The 23,676-nt window shown below is 55.6% G+C and overlaps 5 protein-coding genes across 5 annotated transcripts; 2 read left to right on the top strand and 3 right to left on the bottom strand.

The window, feature by feature from the left end:
• Nucleotides 1-1,358: 1,358 nt before the first annotated feature.
• SPSK_02577 (uncharacterized protein) lies at nt 1,359-2,534 on the bottom strand (the record flags this gene model as incomplete). Its single annotated transcript, XM_016729446.1, has 1 exon — nt 1,359-2,534. One exon carries the CDS (start codon nt 2,532-2,534, stop codon nt 1,359-1,361), a length of 1,176 nt encoding a protein of 391 aa, XP_016589164.1.
• Nucleotides 2,535-5,534: 3,000 nt separating this feature from the next.
• On the bottom strand, nt 5,535-7,231 carry SPSK_02412 (bzip transcription factor; the record flags this gene model as incomplete). Its single annotated transcript, XM_016729284.1, has 2 exons — nt 5,535-6,763; nt 6,844-7,231. The coding sequence occupies 2 exons, from the start codon at nt 7,229-7,231 to the stop codon at nt 5,535-5,537; spliced, it is 1,617 nt and encodes a 538-aa protein (XP_016589163.1).
• Nucleotides 7,232-12,117: 4,886 nt separating this feature from the next.
• Nucleotides 12,118-12,399, top strand: SPSK_02864 (uncharacterized protein; the record flags this gene model as incomplete). The annotated part of the gene is made up of 1 exon (XM_016729726.1): nt 12,118-12,399. One exon carries the CDS (start codon nt 12,118-12,120, stop codon nt 12,397-12,399), a length of 282 nt encoding a protein of 93 aa, XP_016589162.1.
• A 1,561-nt stretch (nt 12,400-13,960) lies between these two features.
• On the top strand, nt 13,961-16,716 carry SPSK_02222 (uncharacterized protein; the record flags this gene model as incomplete). Its single annotated transcript, XM_016729095.1, has 2 exons — nt 13,961-14,011; nt 14,083-16,716. 2 exons carry the CDS (start codon nt 13,961-13,963, stop codon nt 16,714-16,716), a joined length of 2,685 nt encoding a protein of 894 aa, XP_016589161.1.
• Nucleotides 16,717-17,580: 864 nt separating this feature from the next.
• On the bottom strand, nt 17,581-22,843 carry SPSK_02138 (gelsolin domain containing protein; the record flags this gene model as incomplete). The annotated part of the gene is made up of 3 exons (XM_016729015.1): nt 17,581-17,994; nt 18,061-22,457; nt 22,705-22,843. The coding sequence occupies 3 exons, from the start codon at nt 22,841-22,843 to the stop codon at nt 17,581-17,583; spliced, it is 4,950 nt and encodes a 1,649-aa protein (XP_016589160.1).
• Nucleotides 22,844-23,676: the final 833 nt, after the last annotated feature.

The raw sequence follows: 23,676 nt of genomic DNA, 5'->3' as shown, positions 1-23,676 counted from the left end.
GAGCAACGGAATTGAGCCCATTCCTGTAACTACTGGTCTCTAATAAAGTGTGCCTTCCTTTTTGGAGCGAAGCATTTACTACGACACACGGACAGTGCGGTCCTTCCCAATGTATTCCTTCGGCCAATGTCACCAGAACAGAGGAAAGCACAACGTGTGGAAAGAACGATCGTCTCCAAAGTCGTCTTTGCCAATCTCAATGGAGCAAGCAGGCCCCTGTCGTACGTACCGCGACTGCCTTGTTCTGTGATACATGCTGCTCGTCATCCTCCAAGCCGCGGGTCGAGCTTCCCCCATGCAGCCGGAGCTATCCCAATTCCGACAGCAAAAAAGCAATTACCCCACAAGATATTTTGTGTGTGGGCTCTCCCTAGCCCGTATGCTTAGTCCGCAGTTAGGGCTTCAAAAGACACAGTGCTGGATAAGTTATACACTATAACTAGCACTGTAAATCACGTGAACTGAACATCGTTAAATCATGCTTGAACAATGAACAAAGCAAAACACATTTTCTCTGTGGTAAATACACACACACTTATATATATATATATATATATTTATATGTATGTTTGCTTAAAGTTCAAAATCGACGAGACTTTTATCAGATCGGTTCAATTATAATCGTTCGATCTCAGCACGCATCGGTGTAGCTCTGCTGACACAACCAAACGTTACGAGTCTCCTGGGCCCGAGTTTGATCCCTCTGGTAGTTTACTTCCTTCGTGGGTATATACAGAGGCTTGCATCATTTCATACGTGCTCAAAAACACGCAAGAATCGTTGAGTGACAGTCTCAAGCTCGGTTTGCAGGTCCTTTGTAAGTCGACATATCAAATTGCCTCTTGTTACATGCACAGCTACTGGCCATTGCGGGGTCTACATCATCTCCCATGTACATTTTTTATGACACATTTATGAGGCATTCCGTCCTTGGTGAAAAGAATGTAAACTTGGTACTTGTATCACTGTCATGAATCCTTGACTGCGTACAACAAACATATCACTTAAACTGTTACGAGGAATTAAGTTGTTTGAAAGGATATGAAAAGGCGAACAGAAATTAAAAGTAAAACGCATGTAGAAATGCACATCCCAGGGTATCAATAAAACCGGAACACCACAGGCCAGAGTCCGTTCACGTCCACGCCACATTTCCTTCAACGTCCAGGTAAAACACAAGACCATTGAAGATCCCGCGTTTGCTCTTCTCCCTTTCCTTATACATGGCCAAAGTTTCATGCGCATTTTCTCGTTATACATGAGGTTTTGTTGTGCAAGATGCCCGCTGTTTGCCAAGAGGATGTAGGGTCCTCGTTTCTGCGGCTTCCATACCAAAGCTTTTCGTATGGAGAGCAGGATCAGGGGCCGGTGTTGATCGAGGGAACTGCATCAAGAACGCAGAAAGTTCCATCCATGACATCCTGATCCTGGCCGCGAGGATTCTGGGAGGGCGTGGCCTCTCCGTCCATAACAAAGACCATTTCGTACTCGTCCTCGTCGTCCTTGCCGTCCTCGTTATTGTCCTGAATTCGAGCAACTTGCCCATTCTCACGACCTGCAGCATTCACGATGAAAGGTAAAGCGGACACGACGACACCGTCAGGACCACGCTCAAACAGAGTACCCGCAGTCATAGTCTGGTAGTCACCGGGGTCCATTGTTCCATGCTCGGTCGACGCCACGTTGGTGGAAGACGCATTGGGCGAGCTGTTATAGCTCGTGGGCGGCGTGCTGTAGAGGGCTGGCGACAGCGAAGTAAGCGGGGTTCCCATCTCGGTGGGCAGTGTGCTGAGCGGTGTGCCATAGACGGAGGGTCGGAAAACGCTCTGGTCGTGGATGCTAAAGTAGGACGCGGTATTGGCGTTGTCCGAGCCGGAGCTGACGCCCGGCGAAGAAAAGCCCGAGGTGACCCACGAATAGAGCTGGCCAGGTGCGCGCGTGCTCCCGTGGATGAAGCGAGCGAGGACGTCAGCGTTGGCCAGGTGGGTCGAGGTAGTGACTCGGCGGGCCATGTTGCAAGCGACGTCTGCGACCGTGGTCGCCTGGGTGGCGGCCCGTGCGGGCGCGGCGATGTTCGCAGCGGTGGATTTGTGTTTGGCGACAATGGCTGTGACAGGCATGGGCACCTGGAGATGGACACCCTCGACGTGACCAAACACCGCGCTGTCGAAACGCTGGTCGATCTCAGCACCCCAGAGGCGGTTACGAGCGCCACGAAGATTTTCCAGGTCGGAGGCCCCGGTCAGCTCCTCCTCAGACATGTGCATAAAAGCGCCTTCATCGTCCAAGTCGTCATGGACGTCGATGCTCCAGTTGTTTTGGCTGACGGGCTGTTGCTCAGATGCAGTGTTTGTGATGTCCATCAGAGCAGCGGGTTGCTTATCACCAGCAGTGTTGTTTTGTCCATGACCATGGATGTTCGACATCACGCTGGTATTGACCGCGCTCCAATTGTTTGAGCTCAAGATGCCGATGTTTTCCTTCTGGCCATTCAACTTCTCCGACGGAGCGGCAGCTGCTTGATCAGAAAACATGCTTCTCGCTGATGTCAGTTCTGGATGCGTATGTTAGAATGCCGTAGGGGCAAAGAGGAAGAAGAGGGAGATGGCGGATGCGTTGTGAAGCAGCTGAGCGAGGAGACAGAACTGACCTCCTTGGAAGATGAAATTTGAAGTTGTCGGAGTATTGTTTTGCTTCGTGAGCTTGGTCTTGAAGGACAAGCAAGCACAGTTCGCAAAAGACGATGCTGGTGATAAGGAGAGAAAAAACAAAACAAAAATTTGCGTCGGAGTGGGCATGGCCAGATATATATAGATATCCGAGAGGGCTGTCAGATACCCTCGAATGTGGTGCATAAACGTTGTCACTTGAAGGTATTCTGAAAGAGGAAGGGACGATTCACCAGGTGAGGAAGGTGCGATGGTTGTGGTCGCGTATCGTATGGCAAGCCGTGATCCATTGAGGTTCCAAAAATATAGCTTGTACGACGTGAGCTGTAGATGCAGCCTCGTGGTAAAGTGGAACATCGTTCTGAACTGACCTGAAAGTGAATAATAATAAAAGATCAAAAGCACACGAGGCAGGTAGTTGAATATCATGAGGGCATCGTGTTGAAGGTGAAGGATCGCGCGGTGCACAAGAATCCAAAGAACACGACATCTCGATACGTAGTCTATCAAAGAAAAGCATACGTTTCTTTACCTGTATAAAACATGACAACGATAGACGAGCGGAGCACGCAAAGGTGGTGAGTCACGGATGGTGACAAGGTGATACACCCGGATGTTGATATTAAGGTGATGCCGGGATCTAGAAACCCAAATATCTACGAAATCACGAAACCGAAGCGGACAGCTAGCAGGCTGCAAAGTGTATTTTTATTGCCATTCCGCTTAATATGTGCGTTTAAAAATATAGAGTGAATTTACAAAAACAATGACGCAGGTCTTGGTCGAGTGCCTCTGAAAAAATGGGTGAACAAAGTGGTGATGTTGATAGCCTCGGGTCCACAAAATTCGGTTTGTGTTACCCGGCACCTGAGACTCGCAACACAAACAGGTAGTCTCAACCTGCGCCTCAAATTGACAAAGACTTCTATATAATCGTTACTATATGTTTTTGACTGTATACCGCAGTCCTACTGGCAGGGGCGTGGCAAACGAGGATCAACTAATTTGCGTACTTTTCGCATCAAAAGTGACGATATGATAGACGAAAAGGGGCAAATCTACAGATGTACAACCATAAAAAATCTATAGTTCATACCAGCACAGAAACCTATGAAATGCATTCCAGTTTTTATATGGCTGCTTTGCAACAAAAGTAAGTAAATAGCAAGGCTCCGCGGAGCCCACGCCCAGCCTTGCAGCCCTGCGTCCCTGGCTGTCTTTGTACGACGCGGGACGTTATCCTCTGCGTTGGTTTTCATTGTTTTTTCTCAGTTGTGTATCCATTTTTGCGAGGCCGAGCACCATGTAACACAAAATAGTCACTTACACAAAGAGTTTCTGTTATTCCTTTCGGGACCATTGTCCTTTTGCCAGCCAATTTCGAGTTCTTTCGTGCAACCTAGCCACGACGGGCGTGCATGGAAATTATCACGAACGTTGACAACAGGAAGTCCAAAAAGCACCTTATAAAACACGTGGATTTAGTTAGTAACAAGACGATGTTTTCTGATAGAATTGCACCTATTCAAATTTGAAATACACACGAGTGCACGACGTAAATACTTTCGGTTCAGCCTCATGGTCTTGGGGGCAGAATTTATTGTACGTATTAGCGTCGATTTTTGTGCATTCTTGCACTCCTGTCCACACCCGACCGCATCGAAACCCAAAGGTGTTCGATGGCATTCACTCCTACCTGTAGCTACGCATTCCCATCTGCTTGGTCCACGTTGGCTCTTCAACCACACCACCCTTGCGCTGTCACGTAATTGGGGGTTTGGATGCGGGGGATGGACGATGGAGGCGGCTAGGAGACCAAGTCCGAGGTTCGATGCACGACGTATGCAAGTCGAGTGACAGAAGACAGAAATTGGCAACGTGACCACTTTCCTTATCTAGTGTGAAAAGTAGCACGTCTCAGGAGCCGCTGGCAACCCCATCTCGTCGACTGGCTTTCAGTGGACGTGCCCGGCATGGCCCTCGTGAGTTGTGTCTTTTGACAGCTTTCATGGGACACGACAGCTTGGACGGTCATCGGTGTGTAAGTTCGATGTTCACCCCAACCAATATTGTCACCTGTACATCCCGCCCGCTGATATTTGTACCATTCATAACCTGTTTCTATTATAGTATATACTATATATGTCTGGAGGGACTGCCTCTTGTTTTGCTCTCTGGTCGCTATAAACACGCGTCGCGATTCCGAACCAGAAAGGCCAGACAAAAAGCTAGAAAGAAACATCATTCATTTGCCATATCGAGAAAGCAGGCTGTCAAACCCTTTTCATTTTCGCCGATAAACAATGTCAAGATCATAAAAGACGACGCAAACCATGTAACCAAAGCACGAGACACCACAAAGAAGAGAAAACGGAAGAAAAAAAAGATAACGAGTCATGGAAATAACTTTTGTAAAAAAACCCAACCAAAAAACAAAAAAACAGAGATGTCCTCCCGAAAAATGATATGTGTTTTAGAACTCCAACCAGCGCAGTGAATTCAAAAAGTCCACCCCGTCCATATGTGTGTTTTTCCTGTGTGGTATAATTTGTCGCCGAAAAATGCTGTTATCCTCCTGAGAGTAAAGACAAAAAGAGAAGGAAAAAAATATGTAGCAGAAGTTGACATAAACATGTTTTTGTAGACATTAAGAACAATATAATAATAGTTAAGGCATCACACCGCATTCCAGCTATTATGGAAACACAAAGGGCAGTCGCAGTCGCCGAGTTGGGTATCAAAGAAGCTCGCCTGATAATATCAAATGGCCGAAAACAGCGCAAAATGGGGCCGTTCTGTTGAGCCAAGATCGAGGTGGGGTCACTTCGCTCGCTACCGGTCGCTGTCGTCGTCTGTCTTTGTCGTTTATCGGGTGTTGCTCGTGTCAAAGGAGAATTGCGTCGGGAACTGCATGCTGGCGCTGAGTCCAAAGGGATCCCAGTCGAGTGCCGGGTCGAGTAGCTGGGTCATTGATGGGTAGCCGTTCGAACCACCGCTCACAGCCGTACCGGGCGCGCCGGCACCATTGCCGCCGGTGGCGCCCAGGTTGATGGAAGGGGCCGTGGAGGGCGCAACACTGGTGGCTGGGCTTGCGAGGCTGAGGGGTGGCGGCGCTGCCGAGAAGGCGGTCGCTGAGTACGGGTTGGGGCCCGAGGGGGTATCGGGCGTCTCGGACGGGTCTTCCATAATGTCGTCCGCGGCGTCGTATTCCTGCTCGAGCTGGTCGATGTGGTTCTGGAACCCGGGCAGCGCGTAGTACGGAGCACCTCCAACACCGCTGGATGACCGTGGCGTGGCCGGCTGTGGTGACGGCAGAGGTGCCTGTTGGTGCTGCTGGTGCTGGGTGTGTTGCGGATGCTGTGCGTGGTGTGGATGCTGCTGTTGATGGTGCGGCTGTTGGTGCTGTGGTGGCTGCTGCGGATGATGTTGGTGTTGCGGGTGTGTCGGTTGCGGGAGCTGCTGATGTTGTGGCAGTTGGTGCTGCGGGTGCTGTAGTATTGGCTGCTGTTGTTGCTGCTGTTGCTGCTGCTGTTGTTGTTGCTGCTGCTGCTGCTGCTGCTGTTGTGCGTGGTGTTGGCGTTGGCGCTGCTGCATCGTTCGAGGTGGCACGGGGCCTGATATGCCGGTAATAGGGCCACCCAGCTGCGCTGCCTTCATCGCGGCCGCTGCTGTGACTGGTGGTGCTTGGTGCACCTGTGCAGGTGGTGGCGGCGGTGGTGGCGCCGGGGCCGACATGACTGACCGGATCGATGCGGATGGGTCGGACGTAGATGCAGCTGGTGACTGGCCGTAGACAGATGTGGAGGCTGCAGGTGACGCAGAGTGCGATGATGGCGTGGGCCGACTCTTTGGCGACGCGACGACCGACGTCGGCGTTGGGTGGCCTGGATTGATTCCGACGAGGCCCGCTCCGGGCAGGGACGTGCCAGTAACGTCGAGCTTGGGTGCAATGCTGGAATTGGATCGGCGAGCGTGGTGGCGGTTGATGATGGATCGTGGCAAGGGCGGTGGTTGCACCATATTCTGTGGCATGTGTGTAGGGCCCAGGTTGGGGCTGCCGGTCTTGGCGCGCAGCTCCGCTTGCACGTCAATTCCTAGGGGTGTGTTAGAAAGGGGGTCGGCGTGGCACAACGGGAGCAAACGTGAACGTGAACGTGAACAGGGCGCGACCTACCTTTCTCGAGCAGGATGCGCTCAAGCAGCGAGTTCTTGTAGCGCAGCATCAGACATTCGTCGGCGGCATGGCGGTGGGCGGTCTGGAGGTTGTGCAGGTTCTGCTCGTGGACGCGAATTGTTTCCTCGAGCTGTTTGATGTACTCGGTGCGGCGTTCGCGGAAGGCGGCCTGCGCCTGTCGGTTGCGCTGCTTGCGCTCCTCGGACGTCGCGTAGATGGGCTTGCGGCCGCCCTTGCGCTTGATGGGCTGACTGTCCTGCGCATTGTTGCCGTTGCCGCCGTTGCCGCCGCCAGCCGACAAAGGCTCGCCTTCGGCGCCAGAGTCTAGTGAGTCGGAGTCGTCGTGTTTAATGTTGTCATTGTTATCGATGGACATAGTGTCTGCCATATCCTCAGGAATCGAGACGCTTCAGCCGGTGGACGGCAAGCGCCTCGAACGGAGCGTGTTGGGGGCGTTGAGAAGAAGAAAGTGGAGAGGGGACGAATGGGAGGTAAGCCACAAGCCGAAGCAAAGCGCCACGACGAGACGACAAGCTCAAGGAGGATTGAAGTGGCCGGTCGAAGCAACTGAAGGTGGCAGAGAGAGAGAGAGTGTCGCGAGCAGATCCAGAAAGGAAACCGAAACGATTGAGTAACAGGAATGAGCGACAATAATGTAATACACAGAGAATAGATCCAAGCCTGGCGAATAAAACTGGGTAGGGAGAAAAGAATTGGATAATTTTTTTTCGCCACGGGACGTAGTTTGCGTAGTTTGCGGGGTGGGTCTTTGCCGTGATATTAGGAGAGGGGGATGAAAGAGGAGACGCAAAAGGAAGAGCAGCGAGGGAGGAGAGGGAGGAAGAAACAAAAACAAAACGCCGCAGAAAGAGAAGGGAAATTTGAGGAATAATAAAGACAAGAGCAAAGTGTCAAGAATAAAAGAGGGTGAGAGTTGCTGTGTAAAACAAAGCAAACAAAGCTGCTGTGCGCGAATCGAGTCGAGTGTTGTCGCAAAGCCGTGGGGATACGAGGCTCGGTGCTGTGCTGTCTTTGGTGCGGCCTTTGTTCTCTACTTGGGCGTCTCTTTTGAATCTCGGATATTCCCTAATTATTCCCCGGTTGACGAGCTGGGGCGGCGACTGGGGTGTGCAGGAACGCAGGTGTTTCCGTGCGCCGTCTTGATCGAGTCCCGGACGACTAACACGGGCTGCAAATGCAGGGACGATGTTTGTTTGATCCCTCCAGTCGCTTTGCGGAACAAGATTCGTGCCGTATGTTCCAGTCGCAAGCCGTGGAGCAATTCAATTAGTCGCAGCTTGTTGTCGTAGCCGTAGCTGTCTTGCAAAAAAAGAAATAAAAATGGCGGCGCGATCTCCAAGCACCGGGCGAGGATGACGCTTTTCCTCGTGTTTGTCGACGGTCGTTCGCAATAAGCCACCAGGAACCACAACCCAAAACGGGGATAAAAGACGGGGCCTGGCTGGGGTAATCTACACACGGAGAAGACCGAGCGAGGCCTGGCAACAATCGACAGGAGAGAGATGATGTGCAACGGGTAGGGGAGGGGGGGTGGCAGATGGGAATGATTGAAGTGGCCCTGGCCGACCCGGCCGTTTGGAAACGGCTGCTAGGAAAAAAGGGATCGAACAGATAAAGGAACGAGAGTAAGCGAAAAGGAACAATAGAACACTCGAGGAACACTCGAGGAACAAATCGAACAAGCGAAAGGGGGTGCAAGGCTCGAGATAGAGATAAGGGGAGGGGGGTGCGTGGAAAGTGGTATGTAATGATAACTGGATTTGCTGATTTGCTGGTAGAGCCGCACCGTTGTAGTAGAGGGCGAGACAACAGCGGCAATAGAGAGAGCGAGAGCGACAGGGCTGGCGAGCGTCGCGGCGAAAGGCTGCAAGAAAGGCGATTGTGTGCTTTTGCTGTCGAGTTTCGAAAGATAAGAAAAAAGACGATGACAGGTTGTGTGTGAGTAAAGGAAAGGGCGAAATGGTTTGGTTTTATGTAATGCGAATTGGGAGAGGAGGGGGGAAGGGGGGAACGGTCAGGTAAAGGCCGAAAATAAGTAAAGTCGCTGTCCGGGGAAGGAGCGGAGGGCGGCGTGCGGGCGGAGGCAAAAACCAAAAGAAAGAGCAACCAACGTCAGGCGTTTCTTGCTGGTGGCACGTTGTTGCCGTTTTGAAAGATGGACGATCTGGAAATAGAGTTAGAGCAGAGCTTTTCGAAATTCGCTTCTCCGTCTGTTTCCGTTGCAAAATGAACAAGGTAGAGGAACGAGGGAAAGAACACGGAGTGAAAACAATTTCTTAACAAAAAGAAAAGAAAATAACGCCCTGGGCTAAACGCCCACGCACCACGACGGCTTCGCTGCCATTCCCTTCCATTTCCCAATTCTGCCCCCTTCTTGCTTCCCCTCTTTGAATGCTCTCCACACCTGTCATCGATGGTTCTGTCCCAGTAGGCTCCTCCAGCGCCTCGCGCCTTCCGCCTGGTTTATTTCGTATCGTTGGTCGCTGCTCCCCTGCCGGTCTCATCTCGCTCTGTGTTGGCATTCAGAGTTTTATTGTGTCCCTTTACTTTGTTCATTTGCATGGCTCCACCTGCAGAGCACTCCAGCGCATGCATTCCATACAGGGAAAGTACCGAAAGAAACCCCCCGTTGCAATTGCCTAGCCTGTAATTACTGGCTACCTTGAAGGCTAATACGGCCATTGGGCCATTTCTTGAAAATGCGTATTCGCCGTTTGACGTGCGAGTGAATCCCCCCTCCCCCATAAACAAGGCGAGATGAGAGAAAAATTTTCCTGTCAATGAGAACGCTGATCCCATTATTTTGGGGGCGTGCGGGTGTGTGGGAGTTCCCTTTCCCTGTTAGTGCTCTGGGGCTCTCAGGTGTTCAGGGACCAACCAACCACGCCTGCCGCCAACCAACAACTACTCCCACTTCGTTGGCCCCGGACTGCCGGGATACACGACGTAGTGCTAGGAATCGGAATCTGGGTGCTGTGCTGGCTTGGGCTTGGGTCTGTCCCGCTTTTCAGTGGTTGTATGGTAGCTGTGGGTGGCCTGGTTGGAGCCAGGCTGCCATTTATTTTCCACAGCGGCTAACTCGCGAAAAGTGGCAGCATACATACTGCTCCCCGTACTGACCAGGCATAAAATCTGAACTGTGAAGACAATGAAGTCAATAATGAAAACAATTATGAATACCAATCGTATGAAGTATGTCCTTCATATTTTTGTTTTCTTCTCAACTTATAGCATCTCGCATTTTGTCCCTTCTTGTCTTCGCTTACTACGGCTACTCAGTAAATGGGCTCTCAACAAATCCCGGAAAAGGTACGCATGACTTGAAAATGATGGCCGTCTCCATGCCGCCAACATGTGCGGTTGGCCATTTGCTCTTTGTTCATTGTTAGCATGACTGGCCACAAAGAATCTGCTCTGTCCCCATCCCCCCAGACAAATTCCATCGGCTATTTCTCACTGTTCTCCCTTTCTTTTTAAAACATTCTCTCTCCAGTGTTAGTGGAGAGTGTGGCACGGGGGCTGACCTGACCGACTTCTGACCTTGCCGAAATCGGGTTCAATTAAATTTCCCACTGGCTGTCTGCCCGCAGTCACTGGGCCGCACATTGCTTGCGTCCTGACGATCCGTTGACTACAGAGGCCACGAGGACAAGAGAACAACGGTCAAGGGAGAGGAGAGGAGAGAGAAGGAGAAGAGTGGGACGAGGGGAGGGCATCACGTTGCCAATTCTCCTTTTGCTTGCATTGGCTCCCCATGGAGGATGGGCAATGCGAGAATATGCGATGTGCTGCAATGCGCTGTCGCCCATTACTCCATTAGAGAGAGAGAGCTGTGTTGTTGTACTCGCTCATTGCGACATCGGGGACGCCGGCAGCTCTCTTTTTTACTTTTGTGGTGGCATGTCTATCTTACAGAGCACGCATTCTAACTTGCGCTTGCCCCTAGAGCATCTCCGGAGTAAGACTTACATTAGCTGTGGCCTGTCAACTCACTTTGTCTGGTTGTTCTCACTCTCGGAAGGGCAACGTTGGGACGACCTGGTCGACACGGTAGTGTGTGGTTGTAAAAACTCAACGGAGAAACAAACTCTAGAATGAGCATAGGCAAGAACCAATCATTGCCTTGCACGACGAGACATGGACTCGAGTCTCCAGCCTTTTGGTTTTTGTTGCACGATTTACCTTTTTCCTGCAGATTTACTATTTTTTCACGTCACCTGAGCGGATTTGGTGAGGGAGGGGAGGGGAGAAATGGGAAGGGGGGGACAGGGGGGACGAGGCGAGAAGGTGCCAGCCAACTTGCGTGTATTGGGTCTTGGCACTTTGGCACTTGGCATTTCCGCGCAGCGAGCGACACCCGGCAGCCCGCGCAGACGACCAGCCGCAGCCCAGTCCGAAACAGGCCCAGCGTAGTTCAAGAGCAACAGACAGCGGAGCCCGCCGGCAGCACCCAGAGTGACCTGATACTGCCAGCAAAACGGGTGGTACGACAAGGTACCTCGACTGAGTCTGCTGGTCGCGCCCGTCACTCGACACTTACATTCCCCTTTGCTGCCAACAAGTCCGTTCAGTAGCCTGCGAAACACGGCTTGGTTCGTTGTTTTGTTTTTCATTTTCTCCCTGGCAAACCTCAGGCCACGACGGATAATACGGGCCCTCCTAGTCCCGTCCTACGCCTACGGATGCGACTCGACTTCGTTGCCGGCTCTCCTTTCTGTTCGCTCTCCCGTCATTCTCACAGCTCGTTTCGCAGCGTCTGACAATGTTTGGCAGCACTAAAGCTCCGGTCGGCAATGAAGCATCGATGCATCCCACTCTCCCACTCTCTCATCCCTCTTCACTCCACTGGATACTGACCCCCATCCTCCCTTCCCTGCGACATACCAGGGTGGCCATAAGAAGAGCCAATGAAATTCCCCATCCACACACACCTGGCAAGGGAAAGAAATGGCGCGACACACACTTGGAGACCTTCTAGAAGGATTCTAGCGCGAGAAACTTTTATGCCTCGTTTCATCCGCTGTGGGCGATCTGCTCGGAAAAGGTGGGGACCTGGACAGGGGACCTGTTGAGAAAACAACAGTTCACTGGACTGGAAGGGGCAATGGACGAGGAGGAGCTGTTGCCTCGAGCTGCAACATGCGTAAGAGACAGAGTACAACGTTCGTTGAAGGGCCCGACCAGGCAAGGAAAACTCGAGGAAGGCGCGAATGAACATGCGTAGGTGCATAATCATTTCTCATATTTCCATTGATGCTTTTGGCCTCCTCGCGCTCCCTTCTCCTTTATGACGAGCTGCAGGAACCAGTCGTCCAGCTGTCCTCGCTCAGAACACGTCTGGTCCACCCTTGCATGACTGTTCTTACTCAGAAACAGAGCAGCAGCCAGCTGTTTCCCGACGTCGCCACAGCGCACGAGCCACCCACCATTGAGAGCAAGTGTTGTCAACTCACAGCCGACGCCCGTGATGGGCTCGCCGGAATTGCAGTCGACTCAGCTAGCCGGCAAGCATACACCATGGAGTGGCTTGTCTAGAGAGAGAATGCCACTTCTCGCCCATCCTCATTACGACGTAGATAAGGCAACATGACACGGTGCCAGGGCATCTATTACCTGCCCTACCTTGTCATGCCCGATGGGGCAGACGGGGCCAAGAGTCCCAATGCACAGGCAACTCGACAATGTCATTGGCTTGATCGTCTTGAAATACGTTGAAAACGGAAAGCGATGCAAGTCCACTCACGACCGCTCCGCTCCCTCGCTGACGCTGACGATGCCGCCCTGCGATCTCCCTTTGGCCCGTGCCCGTGGATCCGGCACTCCCCTGATGCGCGTCGGTGACCCCGGAGTCGGCTGTGTTGTAGTCTGAGCACCATCGTACAGACACCTGTATGGAGACGGGCGGGATGTTGTGGATCGAAAATACCGGACCAACAGGATTAGCAAGGAAGAACCAAGTGAGGCAATAATACTCCATGCGTGAGACGAAAAACGAAGTCTGGAACTGAGACATACGACACGAGCTTGACTGCCTCTGTCAAGTCAGCGCGTCATTTATGCTGCCGAGTCTACAAGAGACAATAGAACCAGATCCCGTTGACTATGAAGGGATCAACCGGCGGAGACGTCGACGGAGATCCGAGGAAATAGAGATCCCATGCCATCAAATATTAAAAGGACACTGCAAATCCAAGTCATCCTTATCGCAAAGTCGTCTTCCAGTCTTGGCTTGCGGGGCATTGTTCTCCACGGCGAAATAGTCGTCGTAGAGGTACGGCAGGAATGCCCCTTCACTCTGAAATGCCGTGCCCCTTGCAGATGAACGACGCAGACAGTTCATATGCGCAAAGACACACAGACTGGACGCCTTGGTGTCCTGTCCTGGTGGTCAGCCAGCGTAAATCTAGTCACGTGATTTACCCCGTGTGGGTCCTGGACGGCTTGTTGCTGGTGCACACGGGAAGGAGCTTGGGCCACCAGAAAGTAAACAAACCCCGTCATTCTAGCCAAACACACGCGCCGCTGCTCCTCTCACCAAAACACTACGCAAAGCATGACGCTTTCTTCTCTTCTCGTTACTGTATCACCCTCAACGCCGTTGCTCCCCTAGCTTGGACACCATCACTTTGGCAGTCTCCTCTTTTTTTCCTTCTTTCTCGCGTTCCTCTTCCCACCATCTACGTGTATTCTCCTCTTTTCCCTGCCCTGGACAAGGAATGAGAGCCACCTACGACGCGTGATCTGAGATACCATCGACGTCAGCTCGACGCCAAACTTGCCACGAGCCATCAACAGCAGTGAACCACTGTCACTGCATGCCTCTGTGTTCCATTACCTTCCCCCACCACGTTGACATCATCGCCATCCGCCAGGTCGACCAGCGTTGGGTGATATTTCCGTTGCCTATTGCCAGGGTTTGTTTACTATCAACCAAGTTGACTACTCAGGCGTATTTCTCTTCCCCTCCATCTCTCTCTCTCACTCTACCACTCCTTCGATTATTTCAACGTTTCTCGCCATCGTCCAAGTACCAAACGACGTCCGGTTCACACCCAGACGCCTTCTCGCACACACCGAATATCCAACTTCTTCAACAATGGCGCCGTTGACACGACGCCGCTCGGCTCGGCTGGCCAGCAACTCCAAGGTGCGAACCGTCTCTCCCGCACACCGTGCGCTTTCTGTCTATGCCCTCCTCGCTAACTCTCGTGCAAATAGCCCACCGGAGTCGCCGCCACGCCAGGCCTCGGCTGCCTGGCCGAACAGATTGAAGAGCAGCCCTCCTCGCCGACGGCGCAGCAGCCGCAGACCCCTGCACAATCGTCATCTGCGAAGCCGTCAAAGTCTGAGATGCGTCCGGGCAAGGCCAGTGGTGCCGTGGCGCCGCCGTCATCTGCTCTGCGTCTAGGCTTCACCGACATCGGCGACGCGAGACAGGAGAGCCCCACGACGGCCAAGAGCAACAAGATCGCCGCATCGGCGACTCTGAAGGCCGTGTCTCCCGAAGACAACGAGACGCCCTCGAAGAAGCGGTCGCCACTGTCGGCCATTTCCTCCTTCACGTTCCGTTTTTCGCGACTCAAGGGCAAGCAACCAGCGGATGCGACGGCCACAGATGCTGCTTCCGCTGCCAGCCCCAAGAAAGTGACCGGCACGCCCGACCTGGGTCTCAGCGAGGAGGCACGGCGCATGATGGAGGAGCTGCGCGAGGAGGCACAGAAAATCCGTGCGGATCTCGAGGTGGAGCGGGACCAGGAGAAGGCCCGCGAGGAAGAAGATGCCGCCAGTGGCCGGAAGATTGCCAAACCCAAGAGCCGTGCTGGACGCTACAGTGCTGCTCACACAGCCGAGTTTAGCAAGATGGACTCCATCGCCAACCACCCGTCTGCTTTCCGCGCTTCGCGTTATACTCCTGCCAAGTCGACGCCAAGTGCAACGGCAACGGCCGCTACCCCAGCCATCTCTAGCCAAGCGCGTGGTCTTAAGCGGACCCAATCCAAGGCCAACTTGGACGAGACGCCTCACCCCAAGACGACGGGTTCGCATGCCGCACCCAATCCCGCCAGGGGCAGCGTGTCCATGTCGACCAAGAAAGCCTACAACCCGCTGTGTGATAACAACCAGAGCCACGGCGGCATAGACAGCAAACCGCCCCAGTCTGCCCGCAAGGGCAACCTCTTGTTCCCGTTGCCGAACGACAGTCCACAGCAGCCCCTGTCTGCTACCAAGCGCATCAAACAAAACATGGGCGACGACGCGTCAAGCAGCCGCCCTATGTCGCGTGACGGCAGTTCTCTTCCGCGGCCTGCGGCTGCATTGGCCAGCAGCCTGTCCAGCATCAGCCGCTCGCACACGACTGCCTCTCTCCTTACGCCCACTAAGAGTTTCTCACTCGCAAGTGGTACGTCTCTGGGTGCGAGCACGAGCATGGGGACGAGCGCAACCGCAACCGCAACGGCAACCGCGAACACGAATGGCGATGTTCAGCCCAGGACGCCCAGCAAGACGCCTAGCAAAGCGCCTAGCAAAACGCCTCTGCAGCTGTTTTCGGCCCTGAAGAAATCTGCCACAACCAGCAGCCTACAGTCGTCTGTGCGCACCCCGCCTGCTGCCTCGACGCCTACTGCTGCCCAGGCTGGCAAGACTACCGCGAGCAAGCCAAAGGGCCCCATGTTCCGTGCTGCCGACCACCTGAAGAAGACGACCGCCGCAACGTCCTCTGCTGTGAAGGTCTCGTCGCAGGCAAACACAGGCGTTACACGGAGCGTGCCCCCCGTCTCCACATCTTTTGGCCCGACTGCCACGGCGTTCTCAAAGACACCAGCACCTGCTCGGCTCACTGATCGTGTTGTGCCGGCGCGCGTCCCCATGACCACACCGCGTCGGAAGCTCGTAAAGCACGTCGCCTTTACTCCCGGCACGCAGCGTGCTGTCATGTCGGAGATGTCGCCGTCTCTCTTCCGATCCAGCATTCCTCGCTCTGCCTTGAAGTCGTATACTGGCGGAGCACATGGCTCGGAAATGCAGATCGATGGCAAGGATGAGCCCGCCGCGGAGTCGCCCAGTGTGCGTCGCCGCTTTGGCACCACCGTATACTACCCTGACCTCTCCGGTCATGAGCTCCTTGGTGAGGCGGCTGCCTCACCTGGCCAGGAGAAGGTACTCTCGCCGCCGACGGCTCTGGCCCCTCCGGCAGCACCACATCCTTCGGTTCCTGGCACCTTTACGTTCCGCAGCGATAAGACGATCAACTTTGGTCCCACATCACCCGCTGGCTTCGGCTCCTCGCCTGGCCAGGCCAGCGTGCGCCAAGTCCGACACTCGACGTCCGTGCTCCCGAAGATCCCGGGTAGCTTCCCGGGCGCTAGCCAAGTAGGTGACATGTTCACTGCTCTGGTAGCTACAGAAGGCACCAACAAAGAGAACACTCGTCCCGTCGCTGTCAGCATCATCCCTCACGGAATCACCAACAAGAAGCGTCATCGTGTGAGCGAGGCCGAGGAGGCCGAGGAGGAGGCGGCGCAGCGTGCCGCCAAGAAGCGGAAGAACGCCCCCGTTCCCGAAGGCGAGGCTCTTCTCGCTCCCCGCTTGGCTGGCAAGGCTGTTCCTCCTACACAAAGTGGCCGCGTCATTGCCGGTATGCGGAGCTCGCCACACAAGATGTCTCCCCACAAGGTGTCTCCCCAGAAAATGACGCCGCACAAGACTGTTACCTTTGGTGCCGCAGCCGGTACCAGCAAGACGCCAATTGCTGGCAAGACGCAGACACCTGGATCGGTTTCGGTCAAGAAGCGCCCCATCCTCAGCATGAGCCGGTTGAACAGCCTCGCGCGGCCGAAGTTGCGGAAGTGAGCGGCCGAAACACCGAATGGAGTATGTTTGGAGAGACGAGGCCTTGTTATGATACGATATTTTGAGATTGTTTTTTGAAGGTTTGAGGCTTTCGCCTTGTTGGTGCTTCTTAGCACGGCGATGGCTGCTTGAGACTCAACAGGGCCGAGCATCATGCGTATGTGGGATGTTAACAGTTCCGTGCAAGTGCCGGCCGACTTCAGCCCTGTCACTTGTTGCCATCCTGCCCGCTGCTTTGTGTATACTATTTGTGATTTTATGATTTCGGTTTGGAAGCTCGGTCAAGCTTTGGGAAACGGACACCGGGGGCAGTCATGAATGACTGGCATTATGGACGGATACGGGAAATGGCCGTCACACACAGATGTGGGGAGACATACACATGGCATCTAGGCCCGGAGTAATCTGATTTTGATTTTTGACTTGCCTTTTTGACTCGTGCCATGTCACGTTCAAGATCGTTGTTGGTGACGGGATTGCAACGCGGTGCGTCCACAAAGCAACACGTATGGGCGTTTTTGTGCACGCCACATATCATGCTCCAAGGCCTAATAATGCAGGTGAGCCACGTCCTGTCCGGTCGACGAGTGCACAGGAGTGGCGGCACATGAGAAAACAAAACAAAACGTCGACAAAAATAGGTCAGAAGCCCCCAATCCACAGGGTATAATAAATGATGAGCTACGCAATGCAAGAAAGTACATAACAAGAGAGAAACACAGAGAGAAACACGGAACGATACAGACACCAGAAAGCAGACGAATAAAAAAACGCCAACCAGAGTAATGTACAATAAATGCCGAGCTGCAGCCCCTTCAAAAGTAAATGATCAACTCGACTCTTCCGACCTCGTTCCCCACCCGTCTACTCTGCCACCGCCTGCAGGGCCACGGTCAGCGGCACAATGCGCAGACTGCGGCCGCGCTTCATGGACGTGGAGGCCGACGGGCTAGTCACACCAGCCGAGGCCGCCGAGGCCGCCGAGGCCGTGTTCGCCATGCGTGTGGGACTCAGGTCGTCGCTCCACTTGCGGAACACGCTCTTGAGGTCGCGCGGGATCCCCTCGAGCACGACGGTGGAGATGGGCACAAACGGCCGGTCTTCCATGCCGGCGGCCAGGATGGCATACTCTTGGGCGAAATCGAGGGCATTGCGGAACGCCGCGTACTGGGCCGCGGACTGGCGGCCGACAATAATGTACATTTCAAAAAACGCATCCAGAACATAGATGCCGTCCGGTGCAAGGTCGCGCTGGTCAAAGGGGTGGATCTCAACAATCTAAGGGAGCGCGCGTTAGTGTTGCAGTCTACAGTTTTACGACTTGCGTGTATACAAAGGGCCTACCTGCTGGGGATGGGCGGCATCGGAGCGGAAGAGGCGGCGCGCGTAGCGGTCGTACTTGGGCTTGAGGCGCCAGTGGTCCGCCGAGCCGGGCTTACCGCGGCCGCTGCCCTGGAACAAGGCCCAAAAGTTGGCAGACTCTTTGCCGTCCTCGACCTCGGCGAGCTCACCCATGAGGGCCAAGTCCATACCAATCAGCCGTGCACAGCTGAGCTCGTTGACGTTGCTTCCCTTGCCCTTCCAGAGATAGCACTTGCCTTGCCGCGTGATCAGGTAGGGGAAGCCCGAGCACAGGCTGGCGGGCTCAAAGTCCACTTCGTCAAAGGCGATCTGGCCCAGGTACTGCCGGCCACAGAACATGGATGGCGCGAGCGAGTCGTAGGTGTTGCTCGACCCGCGGCGGACGGTGACGATGCCGCCCAGCGCCAGCAAAAACTCGGCCGTCTCTTTGCCCTGCTGCAGCGGCACAAGCGTGCCACCGACGGCCCGTGCTTCGCGGTTCAAGAAGACCTGCACGTCCTGGACGCTGGCCGCGGGGACGTCGTCACCGACCCAAAAATACACCTCCGTCACCTTCCGACCCGCGCTGCGGGTGAACGTGTGTGGGCACAGGTACATCTCACGCTCAAACAGAATACGCTCGAGGTGGGCCGGGACAGGTTGCTTCTTGCCATCACTGCCAAGGCGATAGAGCTGAGCACTGAGCGTCTTGATCTTAACGTCGACCTGCGGGCGATTGGCCAGGATGTCGGCCGTATCAACACGGTACGTCCGGCTCGGCCGGTCTGCGCCAAAGAACTCGTTGAGCACAACCGTTACTTCTTGTGCCTGCTTGGTCGGGGACCGCATGGGTGACGGCAGGGCCGGCGACGCAGGTGCAGAGCCTTGTGACTCAATACGCATCGACGACGACGGCGTTGTCGCTGGCTGTTGAGGCGAAGATGACGCGGCCAGCACTGGGGCATCGCCAAAGACCTTGGACCGGCGGAGGGTGCCAGACGAGACGGACGTGAGAGAGGTCAACCCTCCTCCTGTCGCTGGGCTGGTCGGCTGCCACTCGTTCTTCTTAGGCGACACCGGCGCGACGGGCAGCGGACGAGCACTGCCGCCGGTCTTCTGGGGCGACAGTGGCCGGGGTACAGGCAGCGGCCGCGCACCGCCCGTCTTGGACGGCGACAAGGGGCGCGGGACCTCAATCGGCTGGCTGACCGCAGGCGGCCGGTTGGCAGAATCCTCAAGGAATTTCGACATTCTCTTTACGTCAATCTTGCGGGGAGACGAAGGCTGAGAAACAGCTGGCGCCTGCTCCTCGGTGGCCGTCTTTTCAAATGCAGCAGGCTTGCTCTCGACAACAGGCTTGTTGCCCACCGCAGGCTTGAAAGGTTGGCTGCTGCCGTTCCTCGCAGCAACGGACGCCACCTGTTCGTGTATCTTGGTGGGTGTGCCAAACGATCCGAAAGATGCCGGGCTCGGCGACTTTTTCGACGAGTCGACCAGAGAGATGACGTTCGCCCTGGAAGGCGTCGGGCCGTCCACAGCCGCCGCTTTTGCCTTGGAAGAGTCGGTAAGCGAGATCACGGGGCTACCGCGTACACTCGCTGGCTTCTGTGCTGGTTCTGGGGCTGTCTTCTTCGAGGAGGAGTCGACCAGAGATATCACCTGCGGCACGACAATGTCTGCCTTTTTGGGGGTGGTCGGTGGAGGGACCTTCTTGGGGGTCGTGACGGCTCGCGTCTCTGGCGTTTCTTCTGCCGGTATGGATGCCGTTTGTGACGGTGTTGACGGCTGTTGCAAGCTGGACGGAGCCTTCCGGCGCGGGCCACGGGCACGGTTCTTAGTCATATGCGTCAGCTGCGGGCCGGGACCGGGCGGGGGGTCGGTGGCCGACGATGAAGCCGGGGGCGAAGTCACCCGACCAGAAATGGGCGATGTTCCTGCAGCGTCGTCGCTGGGCGAGCTGCCAGCAGACGACATGCCGGGGGGTCCACGGGCCAAGATACCAGCCAGGGCTGGATTGAAACGGTTGGCGAGGGCACTACCGCCTCCAATACCACTACCCCCGCCGGGACTGCCAAGCCCGCCTATCCGGGGACCGGCACGACCAAGGGAACCAAAGTTCTTAACCGGAGGCGACGTGTCTGTGGTTGTTTCGGGCACTTCCGTTGTACCCGGCACAGACAGTGTAGATGCCGTGCTAGAGCGGCTAAAATTGCCTGGTGCTTCGGAAGAGGCGGCCGCGGCCAAAGAAGCGGCGACAGAGCGAGCTGCCGCATCGGCTGCAGCATTGGAGGGAGACGAATCGCGCCGGGTCGTCGAGGTCTGGGAACCGCCCGTCTTATTGAGCACCAGTCGTTTGGCGACGCCTTCTGGCACAGGCTCGTTGCTGTCACGGGCGTGCGCGTTGGTCGCAATGCCACGGCCCTCAGACTTGGCCTGGTTGAACTCAGCCTTCTTCTGCATGATGGCGTCCTTGAGCTCGTCCTTCTTCTCGCGCGGCTTGGGACCGCCCGTCACGTTCAGGGCAGCCTTGCCCCGCGTGATGTTGTCCTTGAGCACATTGGGCGCCACGTAGTTTTGGGTCTTGGTCCGGCGGAGGCCGCCAACGACGTTCTTCAGCTCACTGCCGTCGTTGCTTCCGGCATCCTTATCCTTCTTCTCTGAAGGCAGCGGCTGTCTCGGCTTCAGGGCCGCACGGAGATCACCTTTGGGTGGGGTACCGTCTTTGGATAGGGACGGTTTATTAGTGATGCTGCTGATGGACGACGACGGAGTGTGCATGGAGATGCCCAGTCCACTACGCCCACCCAAGGGCGCAGCTGCCGGGGCAGGCGTGGCATTCGCGGCACCGGTGCCCATGGGCCCTGACCGCAAAAGGCCGCCGGTCTTGACCTCATGCTTCCGTACGACAGGCGGCGGTGTGACAGTGGCGTCGGCGGCACCTGGATTGCTCGCCTTGTTTGCCTTGGCCTTGTTCAACTCCACCATCCAGGCAGGTTGGTTGTTGAGTGGCGGCGCGGCCTTGGGCTTGGGCGACTCAGGCTTGTTGAGCGCGGCGTCCAGCCAGCTCGACGTCTTGGTCGGACTCCAACGGCGCGGATCCATGGTCTTGGAAGGGCTCGAAGGCGGTGTCACCTTCTTATCCTCTTCTGCCGTGGTTGTCTCCTTCGTCGCTTCGTCGGGGAAACTTGTCTGCAGCCGGGTGGGTGTGGACGGACGGCTGTTGTTGGCAGAGTCCCGTCCGTGGCTCGAGGTCGGGCGGGACGTCGGTCTTGTCTGGGCGGTGGTGGCTGAGCGACGGGGTCCGTCGAGAGCAGCACGGCTCGATGCAATGGAATCAGCCCGTTGCAGGCCGGGTGGGGATGTGACGCTCCAACGTTTCACACTGTCACTCCGCTTCATCATAGCACTCTGCACAAAGCCGCCAGCACCCTTCGTCGGCGACAGCGGCCGAATGGGAGACGTCCGTCCCGACGGCGGTGATACAATGGAGTCCCGTGGCGACACAATGGACGGCTCCTGTGGAGGGTCGAGCTTCTGCGTGGGCGTCAAGGGCAGAGACGGGCTTGTCTTCCTGGCGATGCTAGCCTGCAACGAGGGCGACAGGGCAAATAAAGCAGCCGAGTGCGCAGGCGGCGGTGGAGAGAACCTACTAACGTCGGGCTCGGCAGACGAGCCACGGCTCAAGCCCGGGAGCCGGGCACTGGCAGCGTGCAGATCTTGGCGGTCCTCGTCCTCGACTTGCGAGCGGCGGTAGGCAGCTGAGTTGGCGCCACGGTCGGCAGTCTGACGGAACCAAGACGGGTCCTTGGCAGAAAGAGCCTGGGCGATCTGGTCGCGCGAGATGGGCCCGTCACTGGCGTCCGTGTCGATGTTCTGAGGTTCGGGCGAGACCGGCGGGTTTCCACCAGCAGCATGGAGGCTGGACGAGCCCGCAATGGTCGAACGTGCTGCCGCGTTCTCAGCCGCAACAACGGAGAGCGGGCGGCTGCGGGATGACCGGTCAGGGCCAGCTTGGCCGCTTGACGGCGGCCGTCTCTGCTGCCACGAGAGCGTCGGAGTCCGTGCAATGTTCGAGCCGGCCAATGTCTTGGCGTCGGCATCGAAGGGTGACTCGTTTTCTTTGGTGGGAGACGACGAGGTCACAAACGAGCCGGACGAAGAGGGTGCAGAGTAGTCGAGTGCCGAGGCCAAGGCGGCACTGCTGCTCGATACGCCGTGGCCGTTGCTCTGCTGCTGGGAGGCACGAGGTGTGGGGCTCCGCGGGCTGCTGAGCACGGGAGGCGAGGAGGAGAGTTTCAAAGCGTCCGATGTTTGGGAGCTGTTGTAGCGGTGGTGGGAAGACGGGGGTGGTGGAGTGTTGGCAGGCGACGACTTCTGGGGAGAGATAGATCTGGCTCGTTCTGGAGAGTATTAGAAAGGGCGAGCAAGGAACGGGGCAACAAAAATCATGGAAAGAGCGGCCGGTGCAGCATTGCAGCCAGACGGCAAGAGCGATACAACCACCCAATGCCTGGCGTGGAACAGACAGGGAAGGAGCGCCCCCGTGACAGATCGCCATGATGTGCATCGCCAAAACGGTTCATCTGCCCACCACTGCCAATGTCCCAGATGCAACAAGGTCCGGCCGACCGGACAAAAGAAACTCACCTGCACGTCGCGCCTGGCGCTCTCGCTTGTCCTGCAGAATGCGCTCCTCCAACTCGCGTGACCGCGCCTCGTCTTCCTCAAGCCGGCGATCCTTGAGCTGCTCCACTGAGCGCAAGAAGTTGGACACCTCGTCCGACATTGTTATGCTTCACTCGGAGGCTGTTCCGTTGTGTGAGTGGCTGCTGCTGCGTGTGCTCAAGTCTGAGTGTGGCCAATGCGCCTGGTAGTCTGTTCGTCCGGCACGAGGCGAGCCCGTAGACATGACACGCTGATACCCGGGACGTTTCGCTGTTTAGAAACAAGGAGAAATAGAAGGGACGAAGTAACAACAGCGGCTGAAATGTGACGTTGACGGGGGCAAATCGATCGAAAGAGCGTGGGAGGGTGAGGCAGGGTAGCTGTTTGGCCTGTGTCGAGATAGTCGGTTGAGCAATTGGACTGTCGTGGGACTGTCGGTGTCAATGGTTGAAACAGCGGAATCCGCGTCGACAGCCGAATCGCGAGAAGCGGGAACAGGCGCGAAAGTCACGATGGCACGGGGGCGCTTGGTGACTAAAATATGTTTTGTTCAAATGTCACGAAAACTCAGAAAAACACTCGCTCGGGACGTCCCAAAATCGAGCTGTTACGGGGTCAACAGTAGCGTCTTGCCCTCTGTTTACTCTAGAAGTAGCCCGCTAATCAGAAGAGAGTTTGCAGGTTTGGGTGTTTACAGAGACTCCGCAGCTGCGTCGTAGCGTCATTCGGCTGGGCGGCAGCCAGGCCAGAACAGAGATGTCGGCGCGCCCAACGCGCTGCGATTCGCTGGTTCCAAACAGATGCCGGTTGTTCCTCGCCCCGCTGTGCCCCATTAGCGCATTCTAACGTGTTGAGGTCTAGGTGCAGCCTGTCGCAATATTTCGCTGTATCCCTGTTTTACAGTGGGCAATATATCAGGCACCGAAAGAAGTACACAAACACGAGAAAAAGGGA

This window comes from Sporothrix schenckii (genome assembly GCF_000961545.1).
Source record: "Sporothrix schenckii 1099-18 chromosome Unknown Cont43, whole genome shotgun sequence".
Taxonomy (NCBI): domain Eukaryota; kingdom Fungi; phylum Ascomycota; class Sordariomycetes; order Ophiostomatales; family Ophiostomataceae; genus Sporothrix; species Sporothrix schenckii.
This window is presented reverse-complemented; position numbering and strand designations above follow the sequence as displayed.